Raw genomic sequence first — 26,971 nt, 5'->3', positions numbered from 1 at the left:
TTGTAAAAGTAATTTGGAAAAAAAAAAAAAAAAAAAAAGGAAAATAAAATGCCACAGGAAAAGAGACTGGAGCTTATTTAGGAATAAACAAATGTAATCATGAAAACAACAGCATATTTCTACTCCATTTAGCACTGCGTGAAACCTCAATGTGCCAGGCTGATGCAGCTACAAAGCTCCATCTCCCAAAGACTTGCAACCAGCAAGATCAAGTAGTGGCACGGATACACCTCCATTTACGAGATCAAAAAGCAAGGCACAGGCTGTTACACAGACAAGTCCCCCAAAACAGGGGCCAAGAACTCATCTGTAAGGCTTAAAAAAAGACAATAAGAGTCAAACCCGCAAACTCTTTCGGACAGGCTCTAGGCATCTAGAGCATAACAGAAAGACTCGGGCTTTTCTGGTACTCTACAAAAATACAGGACAGTTAATACTCTATATAGACTCTGCAACTTCAGTTTCTTGGTCACCTCTGATGTTAACAACTTTTAACAATAAAAGTGAGAGTCCATCAAATTCATGCAGGCAGTAAACAGCTTTGAAATTAGTGTGAGCCAAGTTCCCTTGAAGAGAGGTACATGCTTGAGAGAGACAATTACAGAGGAGCCAAGCAGATTTATATCAGCTGGTTTAGCATTAAATCTCTTCAGAGCATTTAAAAACATTAAATTGAGACCTTATTAAAAAACTCGGCATTTTTATTTCACCAGATTAATGGCACTTACATTACTAAATTCAATCTGTAGTTTCAAACACCACCAACAACACAGATCTATCTAAGTGTAATTAAAGAACTAGTCATCATTTTGGGGAAAATTTCTGGAGGCACACCAGCAAGCTTGATAAATTCAAGGAACTCACCCGCACACAGGAATTCTAGCACATATATTTTATTATTCCCTTGCCTTTCTATGTGCAATGAAATATCCTGATAGCATTACATTATAGAACAGCTCAACTGAAGGGACTGAAAGCTCACTGAAGGCTTCATTTCTACACACTAGTTGATCATCATTTACTAGAAAGTTTGCACTTGTATGTTTTGGCTTGCCAATCTTTTGGCTGCAGAAGCTGAGGGGTTTCCTCTGAACAGTAGATTGCCGGTTTTGCAAGAAGATAGTAAGAGCTTTTGTTTTCACTTTTACTTGAGAGGAAGAGGTCTTGTCCTGTTGCCACAGGATTCAAAACAGAGGCATATTGCTTTGAGAGGCGCTGATCCACTTTCTCTCTCTTTTCAAGAGATAATTAAATATGTGGAAACACCATCCATGGTGGCATGCTATTTTAAAGCAAACATTGGAATGCATATTTAGAATCTGGAGCTTCAGCAAAAAAGAAAAAGCTGCAAATCACCCTTTTTTAGTAAGTCAGCACAGAACAAAATATTTAATCCATCCTTTTCTAGAAAGCAACATACAGAGAGCTTTGTCATACCATGTGCTTTGCAGTGGAATTTCTGTAACATGTTAAATATCTCCTATTTCCCCCATAGCTTAAGACATTAGAAATTAAATACACCTACATCGATGACTTTCTCCTGTCTCTAGCTTTCCCAGACTAGTTGTGAATATCCTGTAGACTGTGAGAACATGCAATACAGAAAGTAATAAAGTGTTTGACTGAGCTACAGCTGAAATCCTGGCCTAGGTATAAGGAAGAAAAAACCCCTCAACTATAAACTACAAATCACATCACTAACTACTGCCAGGACAGCGCGTCATTTAAGATCAGCTAAAACACAGTAGACGCACGCCTACACTTACTAATGAGAAGTAGCAGTCGCTGCATCTGCATGGATGTGGTTTAGCAAGCAGAGTACAAGATGGGGAAGCCTGATTTTCCACTGAATGATACATGATTTTGGCAATTTCTTTGCTTTCTCATCACCAAAATAAGGATAATGACATCACCTGTGTACAACAGATATTTGATCCTGTGACAAAAGCCCTGGAATTCCACCCCAAAAAGGCAAATACAAGCAGCATAACAAACTGACTGCTCAGCCCTTTTTTCTTCAACATCAATTGCAAAACTCCCATGGCTTTGGAAAGGCCATGTTAGCCACATGTTAGCGCTACTAACATTATGTTGTTGCTGTTTTAAAGCCCAGGAAATCATACGTTTCCTTTATTGCCTTTTACAAAACATAAACAAGCTATTTGAAGTAGAATCTGATTCTTTTCCTCCAAGAAATGAAGATTCAAAACATTTTGAAACACGGTGATTTTTAAAGCATCTAGGAGACCTTAATCTCCTGCTGCCACTATGACAAAAAGTCCGAAGCAGAGTCCAAAATCTAGCACTGAAAAAAGAGGCCAAACCTGAGTTTATGGGGCCATTTTCAGGAAATCACAGGTCAGTCCCACCTAGTGCCAGCACCACATCCTTCTTTAATACGTAGACATAAAACATTTATGGGATAAAAGTACCAGGAAAAGACACTACAGAGTCCCCACGATGCCTGCCAAATGTCACGTCAAGCAGCTTGCCTGGTGTGCCAAGCCCCAAGCTCAGCTCTGTCCCGAGCAGCTGCTTGGTGGGACAGACCACCTCCTCCCCAGGGCCATCAGGTATATGTGCTCTTTGTATTTTTAAGCCCATCTGAAAGAGACAAATTCTCAAGTTGCAGGTTATATTCATGTGGCCAAGGCAAAGATGATGGGCTTTCTTTCCCCTTTTGCGTACCTTCCGATTTCATGGCTCTTTCCCCACTCACGATGCCAGCCTGTTGGGGCGATTAATAGTTTTTTCTCCCCTTCAGACTCAACAGACCTATAGACCAACTACTTAAAAAAAAAAAAAAAATCAAAACATAACAGAAATATAACTCTTCTCTGGAACAACGATGGCTTTTGTTATATTCTGGTACAGACTGAATGCCACACTACTTTTTCCAAGTAGTGCTTCATGTCATTTAAACCTAAGAAAAGGGAGGGGAGGGAGCAAAGCTCTTCTATTATTTATCAGCCACACAGTCTAGTCTCTGCCCCCACGAGCTATTTCAGAGATCTATGGACGCAGCATTCCCAGTAGATTTTCTCTCATTAATACTTTCAACCACACTGATCTACAACACAACGCTAAATTTACACACCACTGATTGCTGTGAATATTTTTTTGTCCCCACTGCTTAAAAAAATTAAATTCCCTTGCCTTTATGTTGTAAGTGTGCAAAGTAGCATATGAGCACTGCACATTTACTGACGCTCATAAGTTATTGATGAGACTCTTAAAGACTAAGCTGACAAAGCCATTCCACTTCTGGTAATTTACATAATTATATTTTAGGTACAATTTACTTATTATTCTGCTGCCTATAATCAACTTTTAAGCAAACATTGTGTATATCCTTCTGTTTTAACCCGAAGCAATCCAAATTACTCTACAAATGCAGTTTCATGCAAGAGCAGAGGTCTCCTGAAAGGCATCTCAGCTACTTGTTTCAAAGCAGTGGGTGATGATCAGGGGAAAAGGATAATACTCATCATCACCTCTTTCCGTTCCTGTGACTGCTCATTTGTTTATATCACAACAGCACCTAAATCAAGGGCCAGAGACATTTGCCCAGTAGTTTGATAGACAAGTGTAATTTGGGCATTTATCCACCCGCCTGTTCTTGCTGAGAAGCTGCTTCCAAACTGCCCCAGAAAGCCCCGGACACACCAGGGTACTCGCTTTCAAAGCATGTGTTCATCTTCTATTATCTGACACAAAACCAACATTGTGTTCTGCATTAGACTGCAAAAAATGTGCCCTTGGAATTCCTCTCTGATCCAGCCAGGAGAAGCCAAGCAGCAAAGCAGCCGCCTAAGCAGAGTGCTCTGTTCCTCCTAAAGGGAAACTCGGGAGGGGAAAACAATGCACATACAAAACAAGAGGGGCAGAAGGGAAGTGAGTCAGGGCTGCCGGAAAATACTTACTTGCCAATTTGAACACAAAGGAATCTCGAGCATTCCTCGCCATCACTTCAGCAAGGCTGGTGTGGTGCAGCGGATTTGTTGCCGCAGGCTATTTAAGGTAAAATTCTGTCGTATTTATCCTCCAGCCATGTCAGCACAAGTTACTCTCCCGGGCCCTGACAGCACAGCATCATTTCGCAAGGCATGCCCAGCTGTGCAAGGAGGCTCACCATCTTATATTAGAAAGCAAGTGCATGCCTAAATCCTTTTCAGAAGAGCAAGAGAGATCAGAGGAACTGCTAATGATCTTGAAGCAAGGATGGCAGAAGCAGGAAGCCTCAGCCTCCCGACTCCATCAAAATTGGTTTGTGGGATCTTTAGCAAGTCACCCAGCACTTGTGTCTCAGTCTTCCCTCCTAATACCTATCTGCACACTTAATACATGCGTGTACAGCCGACAGAAAGCTGTAAAAATCCTCCAGAAGGCAGCCAGGGCAAAATGTCAGAGGTAGAAAGCAGCAGTGAAAGGCGTCCCAAAGATCCCTCCCAAAGATCTTTCAGATTAGTATTATTCTTTAAGACGACACAGTGGCAGAGAGGGATCACTGCAGCTCACCATGTTTTCCAAGTGTTGTTCTGGAAGCTATAGGCACCTGCAGCACCGTGATCTCAGGACATGATAGTGAGTCAGCCTCCTGAACGCTGGACAAGGAAGGCAGCAGGATCTCGGGGGTGAAAGGGCCTTGCCTTTAGGGAAAGGAAAGATCAGATGAATCACAGCGCTGTGTGACTCCTCCTCCTATGGGATTCTTCTCTAGTGGACTCATTACCAGCTGAGGATGAGGCAGTGCTGGTTTCTTGAGCAGAGAAAGGCCAAACCCTATGCACCACAAAACAGGCTTTGCAGGCGAAAGCCACCGCTCATGAGACCTTGTGCAAACCAGTGAGACAGCATCTCCCCTGCTCGCAGCTGCAGCCCACGTGGGGCTCTGGCGCAGGGTGGGGACCCTGGCACTGGGAGGTAGCCAAGGGCACCTCACATTTAGCCCTTGTGCTTGAAGGAGCCCCGCTAGAAAGAGCCTTCCCCAGCCGCAACCCTCGGGGCGGGAACAGAGATGCTCGAGATCTGTGCTGGGATCTTCCAAGCAGCCACAGTGCCGTAGCAGTAACGCAACTACAGCACTTCACGCCTGCAATGAGACACTGCGGATAATTAGCACTGAAGACACTACCGATGTAAAACACAGCACCACAGACATCACTAGTGCTATCCCCCAGTTTGGGTCAGGTTGAACATGGCCATTAATAAAATCATCTTTTATCTCCCATGGTCCTGGAGGTCTATGCCCAAGCAAGCCAGGAGTTAAACATTAAAATTACAGACCTTTTGACACCTGAATGTTCTCCTTCAGCATCAAAGTGCCCACATAATTTAGATATCACAAATATGATTTGGCAGGATTAAATATGAAAATAATATATCAAGGATTTGTTTTTGGAAGTGAAACCATTTGCAGTGTACAACAGCCCAACAGAAGAAAAGCCTGATTGCTGTGATGAATAATGCATATTGCCTATGGTACTAATTAACCTTGTACTCCAGTAAGATATTATGGAACAATAAGGCTAATTTGAATGTGGCCCGACACTTTTCCCAATGGCATCTGGAAATCAGTCTTTGGAACATGTAAAATCTGAATTTGTTAAACCAGAAGTCTTTGCTCAATAAACTTTCAGAAAGAGTATTTTTGTTTCTCTGTATTCACAGCCCATGCTGTTTGCCTGCACACACACAACACAAAACACAGAAGGGGACTCCACAACCAGCAGTGGTCTAGCTTAGCTTTCCTCAGGCCCTCACCCATCTGCCAGCAGCACGCAGGCAGCGACAGCGTGCCTCCAACTAAATCCCACACCACCTCTGCAGACTCAGACATCCTATGGACATAACTGCAGCACGGCTGTTGCATAGCCTCGGTTTCTCCCCCATCAGAGTGGCAAAATGCTTACAACCGGCTTGCTAAAAACAAATACTGGGACTTGAAGCTAATGCTTTTATGCCTCCAACCTAAAAGCAAATGCCTCCACCTGAAAACACTGACTAGTTTGGGCTGGTCTTGCTTTTCTTGTAAAATACTCATTTTCGTGTTAGCCCAAAGTTACACGTTATTAGAGTAAACGCACATGCTACATTAGAAGCACTGTGCTCTTAGCGATGCGCGCTGCTCGCACAAAGTGTGGCAAACTGCTTGTACGTACAGGCATGATGGAAGACACAGAAGGCATCGTGCACAGGCATCTTGATAAGCACCTTTTGTAAGAGCGTATGTTCAACTAAGTTTACACAGTCATGGGATCAAGTTTTCAGGTAACAATGGCCGACTGCTTTGTATACCAAGGTCTGATCCAGCATAGTCTTATCTTGGGCGGGGGGGGCGGGGGAGCACCACAAGAAAAAGCAGAATTTTTGGCTTTCTCCAAGCACTCTTCTGCCTTGGGAATTTCTGGGAGGCCACCAAACCAAACAGTACCCTAAAATATTTTGGAAGGGCAGGGGCTGGCAGGGGGCACTGCACCCCCATCTACCAGCACACTCAATGTGCTACATTTCAGAGCCAGTGCCTGACTCGCCACCTTCACCATCAGGATGACACAGCTTTTGTCAATGCCATTAGCCACGCTCAGAGCTCAGTCAATAACAGACTCATACAATCATTTCACTTGTCCCCAGGCACCAGATTTCCAGCTGGCAGCCATCCCACACACCAGAGAGTGAAACCCCACATAGCACACCAGCAAAAAAAACACCAGGAGATGTCTGACCTGACTGCTGAGTGTTGCGTTACCATCCAGGAGGCAAGAGCCCAAAGACATCAACGATGAGGATGCCAAGCGCAGAGCAAGTGTCAGTTGAGCACACAGCACCACAGCAACAGCTTAGGGAAGGCTTCCTACGATGCATCAAGTCCTGTAAGCAGGCTTGAAGGGCTGACATGCCATTTGAAATGGTAGTAAGAGTGAGGAGTGACTCAAAACTTCTTCCCTACTCTTTTCAATGGAGCACACTGCAGAAACACACAGATGAACTTAAGCCTGTGTCCCCCTGCATGAGATGAGAAAGAGACAACCACAAAGAGCCAGAAACTCTCTGATATTTGGGAGGTTTGGAGGAGATCAGGATCAGACCACTTGCTGAGAAATAGGTCTGATCTGCGTTACATCAAATTATGAACCTAATTTCTATCCTATAGGCTGTGCTTTGCTGGCAATCAGTGCAACACTTAATGTAAGATCTAGGCCAGGAAATCATTTAGTTGTTAAGAATATATTACAAAGTATTATCATCTCCCTCCCACCAAAATCAATGATAAAATCCCCACTGACTACAGAAAGCACAGGATCACACTGCAACTCAGCTCTGCCAGGAAACCTGCACCCAGATGTATTAGTCTGGCAGCACTACCCTCTAGCAAGGGCTCCTAGTGCTATTTCTGCCAGGCTTGCCAGCGCAGGCACCAACAGGACAGCTTCTCTCTCTCTGGTACTAGCTAGACTCTCAATCTGGATCGAAATGCCTTTGCACATGAATGATTGATTATGGCTCTTGAGCATAAGCTTGTCTCTGCATCTGCCTGTGTGGGCCTGCACTGCTCTGACCCAAGCTGCGTCTGTAGGCATTACCCCCATCTAAATTCCCCGCTGCTGGCTTTGTCGGAGGATGCTACTGCTGTCACACCAGAAGAGCAGGTCCTAGCTGCCGTGACACTTCATTTGTCTGGGCAGCAGCATGCCTGGAAGGATGAGCGCCCTGTTTTAGTGGAAGTATGCAAGACAATCAAGGCCAGCTAAGCAAACTAGTTTTGACATATTAAATCATGCTTGAACTGTGAGAGCAAAGAAGAATAATGTAAAAGCTTTTTTTTAAAAAAAAAGGCTTTACAAATAAATAAATAATACAGGCCAGCCTTGTGCACAGGAAGGGGAGAAAAGCTTTTATTTGAGCCTGACTGAGGACTTCGGGTACGCAGAGGGGAAAAGAGTATCTTGCAAGACAGACACCTGCCTTTTTCTGCAGAGGTTTGTAGCCATTTCCATGCATCTCACTTCTAGGATGAGTCTCTCGCCGATCACCTGCTCTCTGGCACTGCAAGAGCATCAAGCGCTCAGGCAAAAAGCAGCCCCAAAATCAGGCAGGACAGAAAGAGTGAAATCCCATCATCTGGACGCCCACCCCTACCAGCACACCCACATGCAAAAGCCCTGAGCAACATCTTGATACTAGAGGGTCCCCTGACTGTTTTTGCCACAGTGCTCTGTGACCCTTTAGCCATTTTACCTCAAATTCCCTCTGCAGACACTTTGCTCTAGAGGTTTCTTCCTGGAGAGATAATCATCTGCTGCCAGTCAACCATTGCAATGCAGGAAATCCCACCAGCACAGGGTCACAGGGCATCCCTGGACCTTGGCAATTAACCACGGCACCTCCCCATCATCCTGAACCCTCTCCTCCCTGCTGTGGATTTCTTCCAGTAATTAACATGTCCATTTGCCCTGGATTTATACAAATAAAATGCTGTCTCCTGTCCCAATATCCCATCATCACTGGCGCTTCTTGAACCTGCACAGAGCCCCGGCAGTCATGAATTCCATGGTCCTGGCTCTGTCGCTGCCTGGGTTGCAGGCTATCTGCAAAGCAGCTGGGAGCTGGGAAGCTGCAACCCATGGGCTGCTTCCACCGAATATGAAATTAGCACATTCCCCATGCTCGTAGGGAGCAGCTTTTCCTTTGGCTATGCAGTAATTAAAAAGCTTCCTTTCCAGGCAGCTTTTGAAGGCAACGCTGTGACCCCTGTCACCGCTGCAATGGGATGACAGACTGTCCGACCCAGTGTAAGACCTCTAACGCATTACTCGGGGAATTGGTACCATAGCAGAGCAACCCTTATGACCATGCAAGGAGGCAGTCATTTCACTCAGTGGATAGTAACTGCAACTCCAGAGTTCAATAAAGATTATGTTGGCTCCCTAGGCAAGCTCGCTTTATTCAAGTAATGCTGGTCACACACATGCAGAGGGACTGGAGAGTCTGCTGGGGCAGAGGATGCTTTTTTGTCTATGCACAGAGGGTCTGGTACTCAGTAATGCTGAGGCTCTGGCAGCGAAAGGCACCTTCAGGCAGGGATGGACTCCTCGGCACAGCTTCCACGCTAGGCAGAGGCTCCAGTGGACGTGAAAGTCCTGTTCAGAAAATGCACCCCCAGGCCAAACGTTTTTTTGAAGGAAAGCATCTAATTGAGGTACAAAAGCAAGTCTTTTGCAAAGACAACTTCTGTTCAAATTCCAGCTCTAGAGGAATGGTAAATTTGTTGTTACTTCCCAATGAATCCACCTGGAGATGAATGATCTTACAAGGGTTTTAGGTTAGTCTAAGACCATAAAAAGAGCACATGGGATCAAGCACAGCACTGACACCCAGAGCCCTGGTTCAGGCTCTAGCCTCTGGGTGGCACTGAACAACTCAGCCTCTGGCCCAAGGCTGTCATTTGTTAAATGGGGAATATTGACTCTGACCTCCTTCATAAAGTAGATCCTTCAAGATCCAACAGAGAGAAGCCCTTTGATATGATCTGGAACTGTTTTTAATTGCCTGTATTAACCATTTCTTTCCTCACACTGAAACAGTCACTTCTGAAGCGCCAGCAAAACCACTCACAAGCCACGAGGACTTGACTCAGGATACACCACCAAGTTTCGCTGCAAGAATGGGTCACATCCCAAGCTGGTGCTGCCTCCTTGTGCCATGCTGGCCAGGCAGACCTGCCACGGGAGCCAAGCCCACCTCCATCACCACCACAGTGGGCTGTGCGAGGTCGCCAGGCTGAAGAGGCAGGTGGGGATGCTCTGCTGATGCATACCCTCTCACACCCACCTCTTGCTTCCAGAAAGGTAACCTCAGGTGGTGCAGGGAGGCATGCACACAGGGACAGCCTTGTTTTACTCCCCAACCAGTGGGTTTGTCCTGATAATGCCACTGAGCTGCAGCTCTTAGAGCTTGGATTTTCGGGGCAGAGGGGAGGGGGAGGAGGAATTTCCTTGGCCTTAACTTGATTGACTATCACTTACAGTGAGAAGAAAGCTGTCACCTTAAATCCCAATTCTTCAAACTTCAGCTATTTTTTCAAGGTCATACATTTATAAAGATAAGACAGGTATATAAAAGTAATAAGGGACATCCACAAGCCTACATTCTCTCTCTTGTTTTTTCTTTAATTTGCTTTGGGTATGCAGTTTGGGGTTTATATAAACACCTAGCCTTGCTCTTCGAGTTCATTCCAGTATTAACAACCTCATAGCCATCCTGAGGGAAATAAAAAAATGGAAGCACATCACTACCATGCTCAGTACAACCTTAACCGTATGTTGGTGGTGGATACTATCATGTCCATACTAGATCAACTACTTTGGTGACAGAAAATGAGCAAAATTCATATGCATCTCTGTTTACATAACGAGCAGATTCACCTATTTCTGCAGACATCTGTGTTGCAGCCTCTTCACTCTTATTGCGGTCTACTGAACACTTACCTTATCCAGGATACAAGTTTACCCAGCTAAAGAAATTAAATAAGTAGCAAGCTGCCAATCTGTTCATACAAGGCACAACTGTAGCCTCCTTCTGCTGAGCCTGGATTTCAACCCCGATGTTAACCCAAAGCAAGTTAAAATGGTCAAGATGTAAAGCATGCAGAGAGATAAGCTTATTATTGAAATGTCATCACATCATTAGCTATTGCCAAATGTTTCTAAATGAGAAATACAAAACTGAAAACCCAAATTATGAAAAAGCCACAATAGTACAACTTCATTTTAATACCCCATATAAATTAGGTTGAATGATGGTTCTGACAAGTGAGCTCTGGCAGACCCTTGGCAGTTTGAGTAGCTGCAGCCACCCTTTTGCTAAAGATCACCATTCAGGGATAGTACCCACCTCTTATTTGCCCCCAGGCCAGGGCATGGAGACAAGCCCTCCATGGGTCACATCAGCTCTCAGGCAGACTATCCAGTTCTGCAGAGCCAGCAGCAGCTTCCAGCAATGGGACAGAGGGGCAGCTGGGGACAGCCATATCTTAAATCAAGGCAATTACATTTACTGCATTGCCAACTAGCATTCATGTACTTCATCCTTACTATTTCTCCAGAGCCCTTAATTGTTTCTAAAAACCACAATTAATAAGCAAGCTGTTTCCAAGCAATTCAAAGTCGAAGGTGGCAATCAAAGGAAGCCAACAGCACCACAGCTAACACTCCTTTCCTCCTGTAACACCTCTCCCATCCCACAATTCGAGAAATTCCCTAAGCTACCAATGCATACCCTATATTCAAGAAGGCTAAAACCAAAGTCAGTATTCAAGTAAGTATCAGTTAGTTATCTGGGACCAGATTAAAAAGCATATCCTAAGGTCTGCCCCAAAAGATCTTATGGCTAAGCAGCAAACATGACCTTCACAGTTTACGCTTTCCAAGCCAATTCTGAACCTTGTTTTATTTGCACTGCTCAATCTATACTTTGTGGGGGGAATAAAGTACTGCTTAACTGTCCTTCTGGAAGGTGACTGCAGAGCAGCCACACTGCAAAGAACAGTAAGGTTAAGTTGGTCAAAGTAATGGCCTAGAAGCACTGCTGCATGGATGAGGAAAGATCTTCAGTCATCAGGGTTACGAGCATACAAGGTAGTGCAGAAGGTTATAACTCATTAGCAAAGCATGGTGTATTGCACATACACAGATACTAGGCCTCCTATAATGAAGGCAAATACACACACAAAATAAAACAAAGAAGAGAGTAATATTTAATCAATCCTGTTGCAACACAGTTTTGATCCGTGGAAAACATTTCCCTGCTTGCATCAATTATTTCAGCTGCAGAACAAAACACCTAAATATATACATGCACGCACCTCTCCACAGAATAAAACCCATTCCCCCTCCAGTGACAACTGCCTTTTGCTGAAATGTACCATTCAAGTGATTTTCTTTACATTTGAAAAGATAATACACACTGTGTGGCCAAAAATTCAGCTATTCTGACACTGGTTGGTTTTGTGCCTAATTAAAATTAACTAGGCACTTCAGCTCATAATTATATAAACACCTACCATGCTATACTCCCAGCCAATTTGGTTTTAATCAGAAAAATGCACAAGAAGTATGAATGATGGGCAAAGAACTCCCTGGAGGGGCAACTGTATTTCCAGATTCAGTATTCTCCATATACTGAATATTTCCATCAATGTTTTTCTTGCCATGTAATCAACTCCCAGTAGAACAATTAAAAAGAGATTTTTATTTTTTTTTTTTATCCCTGCACTTTGCTTGCTTTCCACTCCACCACAAGGGTAAAAGCACATTTGCCTTATTCACCTAAGTCCCAGCTGGGAAGTCTCCCACAAGACAGGCAGGATTTAGCAGTACGCTGTCTTCCTAGCATCCATAACAAGGAGTTTGGAGAGAATTCAGCTGACCTAAGGTGGAGGGGCAGACAAGCAAGTTGTGGAAGGGTCGAAAAAAAGTTGCCCCCCTCCTGCACCTACATCAGATGCAAAACCAGAAACACTGGCTGCTTCAGAGCAAAAGCCCAAGCTCCAAAATAAGGCTACCTGTGCAGCAGCACGTTTCCATTTCCTAGAAATAAGGGGACAGGGCAGGCAACAGCTGAGCTGCAGCACTACGTCACCTGAGGAAACCACACACAGTGAATTTGTTAAATATACAGGGTTTTTTGTTGTGGTATCAGCTACATGTTTTATTCACAAGTCAGGCCTCTGGGATAGCTGCTGTGCAGACACAGAAACACGGCAAGACATCACGCGTGGCTCTGCCATCACCGCCTTTGCAAGCCCCAGTTGCCTCCCAGCCCTCCACAGACTCTGCCTTCTGCTACCCACCAGCCAAGGGTCACTAACTCTGCCTGCCCGCTCCTGCACAGCTGCAAAAAACCAATTGCCTCCGAATACGCTTCCAGTAGCTGATCAACAGGGGGGCAATCACCACTCTGGGAGAGTGCCTTCACATCTTCAGCACTGATTGCACCGCTCTCAGAGGACGATGAGTAACTCTGCTTCACCCCCAATCAGACAGCAACAAAATCACCCGAGAACTGATTCGGCAGGTAAACTTCTGGTCTACGTAAGTCAGCTACCTGGGGCAATTAGTTTTAATTATATCCAGAATAAAAGACCTGCGAACACAGGGTTCTTCTGCAGCCTTTGTTTTCTGTAAGAAATTCTCATTTCTCTTGGCAAGAGCTCAGCTGAATCGCAACACAAGTAATGAACAATCAGCAAAAATAAATATTGTTTTGTAAATGCACTGAGGTATGTTCCAAGTTGATTAAGGGAAGAATAATCAAACAAACATCAATATTTAAGACAGCAGAAGAGCTTGAACATTCTAGAGGCGTGTTACAAGAAAAATATCCAAGTATTTCTTCTGGCAGCAATTACTTTCTAAAACCAGAAAACCATACTTAACCCATCCTCCCTCCAGCCCTCTGTTTCAAAGTCCTTCCTCGGAAGATGGCAAGAGTGAAGAAAGATTTCACCGAGTTTTCCTCCATTAGTTTGTCCACCTCTAACATTTGTAATCTTGTCCATACCCTGTAGCTGGCTAAAACCAGCTGTACTCCTTTTGATGTCTCAAGTAGCAGCACGCACCAATTCTTGGGAAGGAGAACCTCACGACCTCCTGAACTCATTACTCACCTTTTCAGCTTGGCACTCATTTGGTGCAGTTTTTTTTCTCTTTTTTTTTCACTCAAATATCTAATTAATTTGTGATTCAGCTCTAGAAGCAGAGGAAAAAATACCAGGCTCTGCAAATTAATTGCATCCACAGTTACCACTCTGCAGCCCCCCAGTCACGAGCAGGACTTTACCACTATAAGTGTATTTGGGTCTCATAGATTAATGTGTCAACATGCCCTCATTCCAGTAGCGTGGGCTCCAGAGCCTTTAAAGACATAAAAATAAGCACTTCTTGCTTCTCACCAAGAACACAGGGCTGAAGGTGAGGATGAATGCAAAGAGAAGTGCCAGAAGGTGCCCTTTTCACAGTGGCTTTATTCATGTCCTAAGTAAACCCCAATGGTGAGCCCTGCTGTATACAGTAAGCAACTAAAATTGAAGTTACAATAAACACTCACCTATGCTGGTGCAGGAAGAAGGAAAGCATGGACTGGGGCAGATAAGAAACTGTTTGGCCAAACCCCTAAATGGGTAAAAACGAAGACTTCAGTGGCACTACATCAAGTTTTACAGCATTTTAGGATCTGTCCCTCAACTTTGGTTGAGGAGGAGACCACCATTAGAAGGCTTGAAATTAGCCAAACAGACTTGAAATGGGGCATCTTCCAGCTAGTGAAAATGCTCAGGAACATTTCCTCAAGGACCCATTCAGACAGCACTGGCTGAACCGAGGCAAAGCCAATAACCGTTGGTCCTCTGGTGGCACCAAATCACCACTCTGGAAACCAGCGCAGAAATTCACAGAGCAACTGCTTTCATTTCTCTTATTAACTAGTACAGGAATTTATTCTTGTGAATAATGAACCTTAACACTGGTCCTTTATAAACATGTCCCAAAACAGGCACAATTTACCTCTAGCTGTCCCACAGCAGCTGCTGATAAATGGGCCATGTTGCCAAAGCAGGTGTAAAAATCCAAGTGATTTGGGTTCTTCACAGTAACTACTATCTAGTTGCCTATATTAATTGAGAGAGTGAGTACATTATATAAGGAGATTAGACCATGTCATATTTACAACCTCAGTGTCCCCAGCGAGAGAAATTGCTCAGCTGTTACTGCCAGTGCCTTCTTCAAACAGGAACCCTGCTGACAAGATGATGAATTCAGAACATCGTTGCCAATTAATGATTTGTAGGCAGAAGGGATTTCAATAGTTCCCATATGTTTGTGAGGGTGACTGGTATTTACATCACCTCTAATAAAAGAGTGTAGTCTGCTCTGTCCAGACACGACACTAGAGCTTGGAAAATGTCATCTTTGCAGGAGAAATTTTAATAAACAAAGCCAGGCTCTTCTGGGTTGAAAATGTTTCCCAAACCATGGTCACTAATAACCTGCTTATGCCTAAGCAAAAGCAAGCAGGGAGACTGCTTGCAACATGCACCTAAGTGATTTACAAACCAAAGGTCAGAAGTTATTTAGGTGTTTGTCAAAGCTACTCTGCAGAGTGTGTGAGCCAGGAGCATGGAGTGTTTTTCCTAAACACCAGTCAGGCTGGGGGGGGGGGAAAAAACACACCACCAAAAACCACTCCCCATGCATCTACAAGCACATAGAACCTTTCTTCATATTACTTATTCTGCTTATGGGCTACAAAGTTTAACTTTACTGTCCTAGAAAAAAATCTCATCCTTGTGAATATAACAGTACCCAAACCAGAAAGCATTTTACTCACACAGGATATCAGCATGAACTCCATACATGCTGAACGCAGACCTCCTGAATGGCCTAAGGCTGAATGTCTCCTATCAACTGAGCATCTCTGAGCCAACCAGCAGGAAACGCTTGGCACGATGACCCGAGTTAAACGCAGGACATCCAAATGGGGCCCTCAAACAGACTTTGCCGTAGGCACTCAGAGCCCAATGTCCCATTGATTTGGTGATGGAATTTAGGGCTTTCCTACAGATGAGCATTATGGGCTTTAACAGCTCTAGAGCAATTAAAGTGATAAACTCCTGCTGAGGGTGCAGGCTGTAGGTGAAGTACAAGAGTAGCTTATGTGGGTATGCCTTACAACAGAAGGGCAAGGGTACATTGCCACAAAGCATCTTTACACTTCCAAACTACGACAACAGCCCTACCCAACACAGTCAAATTGCGGGGCCAGACACTGTCCTCTCAATTGACCAAGAAAAATAAATTTAAAAACCAACGCACACCCCAAAATGGAAGGCAGAGCCTCAAATCACTAAGGTCATCAGATTGTGCTCAGCACTACCAGAGATCCAGACACTCTACAGGCACACTAGGCTCTTCAATGATACTCCCAGGTTTCTAGTTTAAACCAGTCCAGTTTTTTGGTTTGGGTTTTTTGGTGTTTTGGGTTTTGTTTGTTTTTGAGATCTTTAAGAGTGCTTTTAGATATCCCATGCTGCTCATGCAGCATGCTCACACAGCACGAGAGGGCAGGATTTGAGAGGTGACTAATGGATGTACCCCTTTCCTCCGAAAATTCTTACAGATAACTGAAGTCAGTGTCTAGCCATAGCACTCAACCAGTACACATTATTTTGGGACATGGTATTTTTAGCTATAATGAAGCAGATCCTTGCTGAACTATCTGACCCACATCCCTCATCTGTGCCAGTCTATATTTCTTCAGCTTGGGCTATATCAAACATCAAGTCCAACTCTTCTTCCCCCCTAAACAGAAGTATCTTTACTGGCACAGGAAAAGCAAAACCAATCAGATTTTGCTGTATTGACTACATCTGCAGAAAATGGAGACTATCCTGGTCAAAAAGCATGCTCCACATGCTGTTTACTAGAGGTTTCTTCAAAAACAAACATAACTACAATTTCTCCCCAAGTCAACCCTTGAAGAGACCTGAACTACATAATCTTCAGGGGCACAGTGTGTGACCAAGGACTAAAGGGTCAAGGCCACAGTTTGCTTTGGATATGCAGTGTTCTATCCTTTGCACCAGCACTGCAAACACCAATAAAGTGTCTGGAGTGAGGTGAAGAAGAAACGCAACACCGACTTCAGTTGGAGCAGAATCCCTCTGCCTTCCCCACAGGTTATCTATTACTAAGTGGCCGCAAGTACAAAGCAATCAAGATGGGACTGATGACCAACATCTCATAATTTTGCAAAAAGCAAACTGCACTGAAACCTTTTTTCTTTCCCCTTCTCTTATGTCCAAAGAGGTTTTAAACTACCCATTACGTATTTACAACAGAAGGGCAATTTTATAAACAAGCACATAATACAGCAAACCATAAAATGAGATTATACACTCTTAAGACTATGTTGCACTTCTTCAAAAGTATTCTTTTTTAGGTCTTGAGCTTCTGATACCCTAGATCTCTTGCACAAGGCCCCTGATAATTCAGGAGACCTATGCTGACCAGCAACTAAGGAACCTCAGCCAGCTACTTGTGTGAAAACTTCAGCACATATGGAAGCATTTTTATCAGTGGGGCTTTAGGTTTAACTCTGAACAGCCAAGCAGCTTTGTATTGAACTATTTACCAGAGAGGAAAATCATTCAATTCATACCACATCAAATTCCCACTCCCCCCCACAGAGTGATAAAGAGAAAAACATATAAAACCAAAACACATCTTGCATAGGGAGATTAACTCCTGGTACAGTCCAGAAAAGAAACCAAGCTTCTAAAATTCATCAGGAAGCTTCAATATTGAGAAAAAATAACGTAAAGCTTTAAGTAGGTAAGATTGCAATCACTTCACGGACCCAACAGTACAGTGCTCTGCTCCAAAGGTAATAGTGGCATGCTGGGTTCTCCTTCCCCACAGCCCTGTAAGCACCTGAAGGACCCGTACACAGGTGTCAAGTCCCACTACATCCACCCAAGACCTCTCTCTTCATGCTGTCATGGTCCTTCAAAGGACCTCAGTGGAAGTAAGAACCTGACCCACCCATGTCAACTCAACCAGGCATGAAGGACATGGAAGAGAGGAAAGCCAAGACCGCACATCACCTCGGCAGCCTCAGCACAGCACCCTCCCTGCAGACCCTTACCTTGGCAGGTGTTGTTCTTCTCCTCGTACCCTGCCTTGCACAAGCACTTCCCGATGGGCACCAGCCACTCCCCCTCAGCACTGCAGTGCATCTTCGGCGCCTCGTCGGTCACCGAGTGGTTGACACAGACGCCCGACACCTCCAGCAGCTGCGAGGAATCCGCTCCTGTGATGGTGTCAGGAAAGCGGGCCAGGTTGCGGATCACTGATGGGCATTTCTTGTAGTACACACGCACAGAGACCAGGGCAATGCAGGCACCCACATCCTGGAAAGCAAGGTAAAAGCCCTTTTTTGTTAGGGGCCCGACATCTCTCACTTCTGTGTTTAGCTTCATAACTCTGTCGCCGAGGTCTAACTCTGTGAAACTCTCATCAGCAGCAATGGTATCAATCTTGATGTACTGGTTTTCTTTGATGTTCCTCCCATCCTCATCATCTGATTCGAAGTAATACATGTTAAAAGTCTCTTTGCAAGTCCCAAGTCCTCCTGGAAGGCTGTTACAGTCCCTCAGGGTGAATTTGAGCTCAATGAAGATGCGGGATGCCCCTTCATTAGAGATCCAGCTGGTCAGAAGCCAGTTGTTCTGATTCTGTTCCATTACCTTGCATACTTGGTATGTGTGTATCGGAGCATAGTTTTCATCCACCTCACCAATTTCTTCCCACTGTATAAAAAGGAAAAGTATTACTTTTTTAAGAAGTTACAGCTCCCGCAAAATCTTAGCTTTCCCATCTAAGAGCACCTTGGGCTTCAGAGGTTCAGGAGGGCTTGTTGGGGGAGGCGGGGGGGGGCAGTTTTAAACGGCAAAGTTTTCCATAATGGAGGCTTGCTACATTCCTGATAAAGCCAGATAAAATGTCCTTTAGAAATATAAAAGGATTCTAGTTAAAACCTTTGTTTCAGACATTTCAGAAGTGGGAAAACATACTGCTGGGTTTCTCCACTAGTACTTTGTTAGGGAACAAAATAGAAGCAGATGGGGCCATGAGTTGGCCTTTTCCAATGCATCCACACAGAGGAAAACAAGCTATTTACAGTCCGTCTGTCCCTGCTCCCCCAGGCTCCTTTCTACCACATCCTCAAATCACTGCCCAATGCAATGAGGATGACCACATTTCTCCAAGCTGTTCTCCTCCACCAAACAGCCTGCCAGAAAATCAGCAGTGGTACATGAAATAAATGGGCCTTTGCTCTCCCCAAGCGTGCTAGTCAGAGGGGTTCCTGCTCATGCAAAGAGAAGATTACTTCCAGTAAAGGTTACAAGGATCTGGAAACCTTGAGCTGTTTGTGTGCTACACAGGTTTTTAAGCAGAGCTCCAGATAACTTCTCACAGCTGTTTGTGAGAATAGTAGCAACTGCTTTTTCATTTTATTTTGGCCACACTCTGAAGTGCATCATTTAGAAGAAATGCTTTTTCCTGATCCAGCACACCACAGTCAGTAGCACCACAACAGTGCCTACAATAGAGCTACAACATTAATGTTTCCTCTCTGCTTTTGGCAACTGCAGTGTCACATTAAGAAATTAGATTAGCCCATGTAAGTACATCAAAGAACTCTGAAGAACCAGTCATGGTTCCAGTTTTGTTCCCTTCTACTTTTGACCTGCTCATCTGCAAGGGTTTAATTCCCAAAGCCTCTTCCATCTCTACTCAGCATTGTTGCCCACATCCAGTCACAGCTGCAGACACAGCACAAAGCAAACACAGAGAGCATAATTTAAAGGTGCTCCAGTACAAGGTAATAGCTATATTCCAAGCTGCATATCTTCTAAGGCCAAAGGCCAATTTTTTTTTCATTGGAAATGTGGACTGAGATGAGAGTTGAGAGCCTTCTCAACCCAGACACCCTTACTGCAGAGCTGACAGGGAATACCCTCAGAGTCAACATAATGATGAAGGGTTTTTTAAGCAAAATGCTGTTCTTAAATTTTAAATTAAAATGGCCACAACAAGTGGCATGAAAACATAACCTGATGCTGTAGTCCGAAATGAGTTATAAATACCTCCAGCAGAAAAGCATTTCCTCTCCTCCCTGACCTGGGATGTGGAAGCAGGGACTTACGCCATTTCAGCAAGACAGGCACTCCGCGATGCACAGAGTTCACATGTATCACCAGTCTTCTGAGTGAGGAACCTAACCTGAGGACGTTTTTGTCGTGTTAAGGAGTATCTTCACTTCTAAACCCTTTTTATGTCCCTGGGCTTAAACAGGCTGTGACCTACCATGGTTAACATGTACTTGTCACTTCACCCTTCCTGGTAGGGCCATGGAGTTAGCTGGGGATATGCCTGCAGTGAAAGCTAGGCAGATCTGCGCAGGATTCATGCCTAACTTTGAGGAGATGCAGTTAACAAAGAGTAGAGCCATTGAGAAAACACATAGGAAAAGTATGCAAGTTAGCACAAACCTGCAGCTAGCTTCTCTACGTTCTAGTATATAGGGTGGATTTAGATACACAAAATTAAAAAGCAGAAAAGCACCATTCTTCAACTACTGTGGTTAATTTAAGTGCTAAATATTCTGTACATGTATGCTTCCAAGTGGATTCATTTAACATGACACTATATAAATGCATAGTCTTATGTTTATCATAATGGCAATTCTCCATTTGATGAAAAGGGAGGGCATCCTTCCACTCCTCCTGACCCAGGCAGAGGTCCCTGCCGAATGAACCCCAGGGGACAGGTAAGCACATCCCAATATAACCCAGAAAAGACCTTAATGACTTTAAACCTCTGCTTTTTCTGGCTAAAGGTCAGAGGATCTCTTGAACAATTACACACATCAACCAGCAGATACTGAGAGGTGTTAACCTCCAGCAGGAGGTGGTGAAAAGCATTTGAGGGCTGGAAATTGCTCAGACCAGTTTTAGCAAGTGAGGATGTGTATGGATGGCCACAAGGTACATAGTGTAACTCCATACACCATTTAGGGAGCATCTAATGTGTACTTCTTTCAGAGAACTGACATTTGCAGTGACTGTGATGCGGCAGAATATCATTAGTGACCTAACTTGAAGGCATATGGAAAAACATCACTTCTCTTTTTCAGTACTTGCCAGATCAATTTTCCAAGACCCAACCATCACGCTCTCCAGAGTTGCAAAATGAAGCTCATTTCCACTGCTGCTCTAGGAGTTGTGTTAGTGGGAGCAAGTATAAGAAAGCTCATTCGTTCAAAAACTAAATCCAGTAATTCTAATGGTTGCTTTCACTGACTGCAAGCACTAAACACTGCAAGGAGCAAGGTCCAAGCATAAATACATCAACTGAGCTAGAGCCTAATCTCAGCTGCACGAAGTGGCCCATGACCTAACATCTCAGGCTTCAGGATGTGGTGCATTTCCAGGTCCGCACCCGGGATCAGAGCAAGTCCTGCCATCACCACCTGCCATCAAACCTAAAGCACCTCCCTTTCCTCTTGCTCTCCGATTGCTAATGAGCTAAGGCTGCTTATCTCTGTACAATCCCCAAGGGAAAGCCAACCAGATTTTATCAGATCAGCCACTATTGTGCAAAAACTCTGCTCTGTCATTTAATCCCATCATCTTGTCTCCTCTCTGCATGTAGGAGCGCACCACTTCTTTCTCTTCAGCGAGGTCTGCCTCCCTCCAGAGACTGCACGCAGCCTGCCGCCCTTCTGCTTTTACACCCCTCTGTGAGAAGGGGATGGGGGCAAGAGCCCCTGCACCTTCTGCCTGGTCCCAGCTTCCCAGTCACTATGGGCCTCAGACAAGTATTCCAACCAACAAAGGAATACAAACTAGGGGATGAAATGCAGCGCCTTACAGTTAATGAAAAAGAAAACTCGCCACATTAAAGAGACAGCATCTAGCCAAAAATATTGGCATGAAAAAAATTAAGTACAACTGAAAAATTGTGTAATATTCTAATTTCTCTCTGCAGCACATTGAGACATAAATCAACCCCATCTGCAGGATTAAAACAAAAATGCAACCATTAATTTGGTGCTAAATGTTTTCTCTACATCTTTAATAGCCCTAAGAAGGAAAACACAAATGTATTTCAATGGCCTGATGTTAAATCATTTATAGAAGACCTATTTCTGAAACAGAAATTTCCAGTACACTACTGCTGGCGAGTTAACAGAAGCTCGAGACTGCACTCAGCTCCATCAATAGGAAACATGCAATTCATGCAGGCTGTCTGCCTATGGAAAGGCCAAAGATATCACACATCTAACTAAAAATACAAGAGCTAAAAAAGCATTCAGGGGAGCAGCCTTGGGTTAAACAGACAATTTTAAAACACATTCACCAGCTGCCTGCTACTCAGGCTTGTTTCTAATCTCCAGGATTCCAGGACTGCAATTTGCTACCACAGCACAGTGAAAGGCTGCTGCCCCAAAAACAAACACTGACAGCAGGGATGAAAATTTCACAGCTTTTGTTTATTTGGTTTTGGAGGTTTGGGTGGAGTTTTTTTCCCCCAAGGAGAATTTTTGTTACTGGTCTTCAGTAACTCACTGCCTCCCTTTAGCAGCCACTAAAGGTGGTGTGGAAATTTCAAGCCTCTCTCCTAATTCCACACATCCTAGCACTGCTGAAAAAGAAATTAGGCATTTCGCAAAATCTTAGGAGTTGTAAGGGAGAAAGGGAGCTTGAGAGCACTTAAGCAAAGGGGTTCCTAAGACTCAGCTGGAACCTTCCCAGCAGCACACCCTCCCTCTGCCTCTATTCCCACTACCTATTTCACAGGCTCCCTGGTACAAGAAGCTCATCCTCTTGATACCTTAAGGGTCCAAAAGACCCCAGATGTAAAACCACTTACATGCATAAAATTTAGGCCTTATTGTCTAGCTTGCTCGCTGTGGCTTTGCTAAAGTTAGTATCGTCTAGTTTGCGGTTGCTTTGCTAAAGTCAGTAGTGTCTAGCCTGGATGTTTTTTTCTCTCTTAAAGTCTATAGTATTGTTACTTAGTGAATTTAGAACCCTATTCAAGGACGGGAAGAATCGGGAGGGGATGAAACAAAAGGATAATAACGGTTTGCCAAGGTTGCCAGACTAGAAGGAATGAGAACTAATTGATGCAGAAAGATTTGTGGCTCCTTACGAAGGACAGTTTTTGATAAGAACCAGGTGTTTACCTCAAGAGCTGGTCTACACCCACCCTGTGGTTTGAGCAAGAGCCAAGGAGCAACTGAGTTTGCGCAAGAACAAGGGTTACTAGCGGTGACGAAGAGGAGCCATCGGCCTTCATCCCCATGACCCCCCGAACAACCACCACCAGGAGGCACTGAGCAGGCGCAGTGGGGAGGGACTTATGGAAATGACCTCCTGAAGCTAATTTTAATACAAAGCGGAGACAGGTTATGCATATGTATGGATATATCGGAAAACTTCATACATATGTAATACTTTGCTACATATAAACGGACAAGTTGCCGCTTGATGGGATGCACGTTAGGTGGAGCGATCCCCCGTGCATCCGGCGCCGTGAATAAAGAATGCCTGCCTTCTAACACTACATTGGTGTTACGAGGTTCATTCTTCCCCATTTCGGTGACACTCTCCCATTTCATTTTCCACCCCACCACGTGGAGCTCTGCAACACATGCATGTTAATTCAGATATCTGCTGGCACAAAGATGTAAAATTGGAAAAGGATTTATGCATTTTCACCTTTTTTTCTTTTGGAGAAAGGCAAGCCTGGCACAGATCTCAGATCCCAGGCTTTGAATGTGTGGAAGCATCTGAGATACTCCGCATGCTTCCACAGATAGAGGAAGGTCGTTTTACCCCAAAATCCTGCTGTCAAACCCAGCATGAGTACATGCTGGTACAGAGGAGAGTGAGGTGTAGGATTATGCAATCCCTATGCCAAGTTAAAAGGGGAGACCTGCCCCCCTTGCAGAAGGGCAGATCAGCCCGGCGTTCAGCAGTGTGCTGAACTGCCTTTCATCCTGGTAATATTTGGGCAGTCTCTTCGATTTCCTTTTATGCATCTGATGTTAAGACCTGGCTGCCAATCAATACCCTCCAGCTCAGCTCACACATTCCCTCCTGCTACTCAACTTTATCTCGAAACCTGCTCCTTCCCTCCCTTTGCTGCTCTCCTCTCACCACAAAACCCCCAAAACTTGGGTTTTTTCTTTTTAGCTGCCTGCCAGCTTTCCACCTGCTATCGTATTACAAAGTTAAAGCAAATCAGAAGCAGGCTCTCCTCTGTGCAGTTTCAGTGACTTCAGTGAGGTCACGTAAGGCTAAATCTCTAGTGAAAGCCAGCCACAGCACTACACATCTTTTTTTCTGCACTGCAGAAGGTTTTGCAGGGCTGTGCTAGCTGTAAAATAAGGCTGACTGTGTCACCATCTTGCCTGTTGCAAAATACCACTTACAGACATACCAGTCCAAAAATTCAGCTACTTCAAAGCCTCCCACCCATATTGCCAGTTTTATCAATGATGCAATGCATGGTATTGCTCAGATTTTCAGCTCTGGAGCCATATGATTAAAGGAAAATGTTTGCTTTTGCTGGGGGTGTTTCAGTCTTCATTAAAAGAAAAAAGGGTTTGCTTGCTCAAAGAACAAGAACATAAAATAGAAAGTACCCAAAAGTCACCTTATTTGTAGCCCCCTCTAAAGTGACGGTGAACTCAGGACTGGCAGGAGCAAAACAGTTCTGTTTTGAACGCTGACATTGGCAAGAGGTATAACCTATATGACCTACTGATCGTGGCAGAGTTCACCAGCACCTGACGGAGCACTGGGGAAGCCTGGCCTGTCCCCTCCCACAGCAAGGGACAATCATCCAAACCACTCAAGCAGAAGAAAAACGCAGTAACATGACACAGTGGTGCAAGTTTGCAAGTCTGCTCTTGGAGATGGAGGAGCAGTGCCAGGAGCAAAGCAGAGACATAGCAAGCAGCTCAACATCTACAGGATAAATGGTGCCTGCTACATGCCACCTCCAGAATAGAAGGCAAAATGGCTTTGCCCAGCTCTCATTTTAAGCTCATTTCAAGGGCATGAGCCAGTATCAAAAGGAAACTGCAGTGAGTTCAATACAAACAATATTCAGCCCAGTATTTATTAAAAGCTTTAAATACCAGAAGCAGTTGTAACCACCCGGGATCTTACCATTTCCAAACATCTGATACTCCCCCCACCCAAGGCTGAAGCCTCATTTGGATGGCAATTTTACAACAGAGACATTTATACATACAGACACATATTCCTACTGACAGCAGTTACTAGTCAAGCAAAAGCCATAATGGATAACAGACGCAGAGGATAGAGAGGATCTGATTAACCTCCCTACTCAGGCAGAAATCTGGTCTAATGAAATTAATTTAAAAAGCTCAGTTTCCAAAGAAGGAACTTAACATTTTCTGGTGGTTTGGCACATTCCCCCCAATTTGTCCAACTAGGAAAATAAAAAAAACCAAATAAGAATACCACAACTTTTGGGCTACACTTCTCATCTTACTACTGGATTGCAGTTTTCTGCTGTTTCTTATAATGCCACTTTGGCCACTACGCTGCACAGTCCAGTTAACACACAGCCTCAGAATATCCTGAACTTAATTACCTGAAGTAAATGTGAGGTTCCTCACTCATTACAGGAGATTTCCCAGCCAGAAGCTAAGGATCATTTTTCATAAACTAAAACATAAGCAGAGGAAGTAAACTGCAAAGAGGTATGAACTGGAAGTTTAAGGAATCTTTGAGACATGCCACATCTGCCTAGTGAACTTTTTCTCCATCTCTGTATTAACCAAACACTCACATATTCCCTGCTATCCCACACATGATACTTGCCTAGCAGAAAACAGTCTTTAAAAGTCACTTCCACTACCGCCTCCCCCACCCCACAAAAAAAAAATAAATTAAAGAGCAAGTTCTCACTGCAGCAATGTTAAAGGAACAGCCAGACACATGCTTCTGAGCAACCTCTTCCAACACACGGGCAGGAAAGGTGTTAAGAGGAGAAAGAGAGCCTTACTCCGTGTTAAAGGCTACTCATCACTGCATCAAGATTTAACAAGGCTCAATTTCACTCAATGCCAAGGTTTTATGTACTGCTTTGCACTGTGACAGAGGGCGGGAGAGGGATTAGCGAAGATGGGGGAATGATTAATGTTTCTTCTCCCCTATAAAACAGAACTACGCTGGAAGTGAGTTGGGTCAATGCTCACAGCACCATCATGCTCCATCCCAACTCCATTTCCGCAAACTGCACACTCCAATACTCAGGACAACTCATCAGCAGCAATCAGCTTTAAGAAGAATTGAATTTTTAGAAGTGAGAATTTAAGCATCTGGGTCGATACTTCTGTATATTACAGTGGTTTGGGTCTTTTTAATTCCACCCAGGTCAAGCTTTCAAAATCCTGTGCACAATCAGGACTGCTAGAAATCCTCTTCCTCCACTAAGGAATGCCAAGTAAGGTTCTCGCACAGTCACACACTGCTGAGAGTTGAGGGAAAACACAGAACAGGAAAGACACATGCTGAAACTGTGAGGCTAAGCATGACCGCTCCTCTCAAGAAGTGCTAGCTGTGAAGACATATCAGAAGTCACTTAAAGTTACACGAACTTCATAATCGTCAGCTCCTGTTGTTTAAACATTTGAATTTGCTACTTGAACAATTCTTCAATAGTCTTTTATATTTGCATGCAAAGTTTGCCGCCGCACCTTCTATTTCTGCAGCAGGCTGTGCAGGAGACTTCTCAGTAAAACTCCCTTGCTGTAACATAATGCAAAAGTTTCGGCAATTCCTGGATTGCTCTGCACTAGGCAAGACTAGAAACAATGCAGATTTCTGTAAAGCTGAGATAGCATCTCAAAACACTTGCAGCAATTTGCTAAACCAAGTCCCACCCAAGCAAGCCTGTAAGAAAGAGCAATTAAACCCATAATTATTTGCAGTACATGCTTATGATGAAATATCTGTTTAGAGACCTGCACAATTCAAGCTGTTGAAAAATGAAAAAACATCATGACAAAGTCACCTAGACTTTTCAGTGCTGCACACCAAGATGCAATGGAAAAAAAATGTAAGTGGGACAGAAGTTTTGCTCAGACTTTGATCATTTGCATGATCAATGAAAGATGTCAGGACCAGAATCCAAATAGGAGAACCCAGCTGGAGGTTAGCGCAACTGAAATGAAAAGGAGCATCAGCCGCTCTCCAGCATACCTAATCAGAGACTGCTCTGACCCCTGCCCAGAACAAAGCAATGTGTTATTTGCAAACCCCACCTCCTCCCCCACAATTTCTTTTTTTTTTTCTTTCTTTTTTTTT

At 44.1% G+C, this 26,971-nt stretch overlaps 1 protein-coding gene across 6 annotated transcripts in view; it reads right to left on the bottom strand.

Annotated features, from left to right (window-relative positions):
- Nucleotides 1-26,971, bottom strand: part of EPHA5 (EPH receptor A5) — a 183,313-nt gene that overhangs the window by 138,924 nt on the left and 17,418 nt on the right. For all 6 annotated transcript variants that reach the window (XM_035888876.1, XM_035888877.1, XM_009649209.2 and 3 more), the window contains one exon: nt 17,701-18,364. In XM_035888876.1, the coding sequence (XP_035744769.1) occupies nt 17,701-18,364 (664 nt within the window). Of the gene's footprint in view, nt 1-17,700; nt 18,365-26,971 lie in introns of those variants that run through there.

Source organism: Egretta garzetta, unplaced genomic scaffold (assembly GCF_000687185.1).
Source record: "Egretta garzetta isolate BGI_Z169 unplaced genomic scaffold, ASM68718v1 scaffold41, whole genome shotgun sequence".
Taxonomy (NCBI): Eukaryota; Metazoa; Chordata; class Aves; order Pelecaniformes; family Ardeidae; genus Egretta; species Egretta garzetta.
The sequence above is the reverse complement of the archived record's forward strand: the minus strand, read 5'-3'. Positions and strand labels throughout refer to the sequence as shown.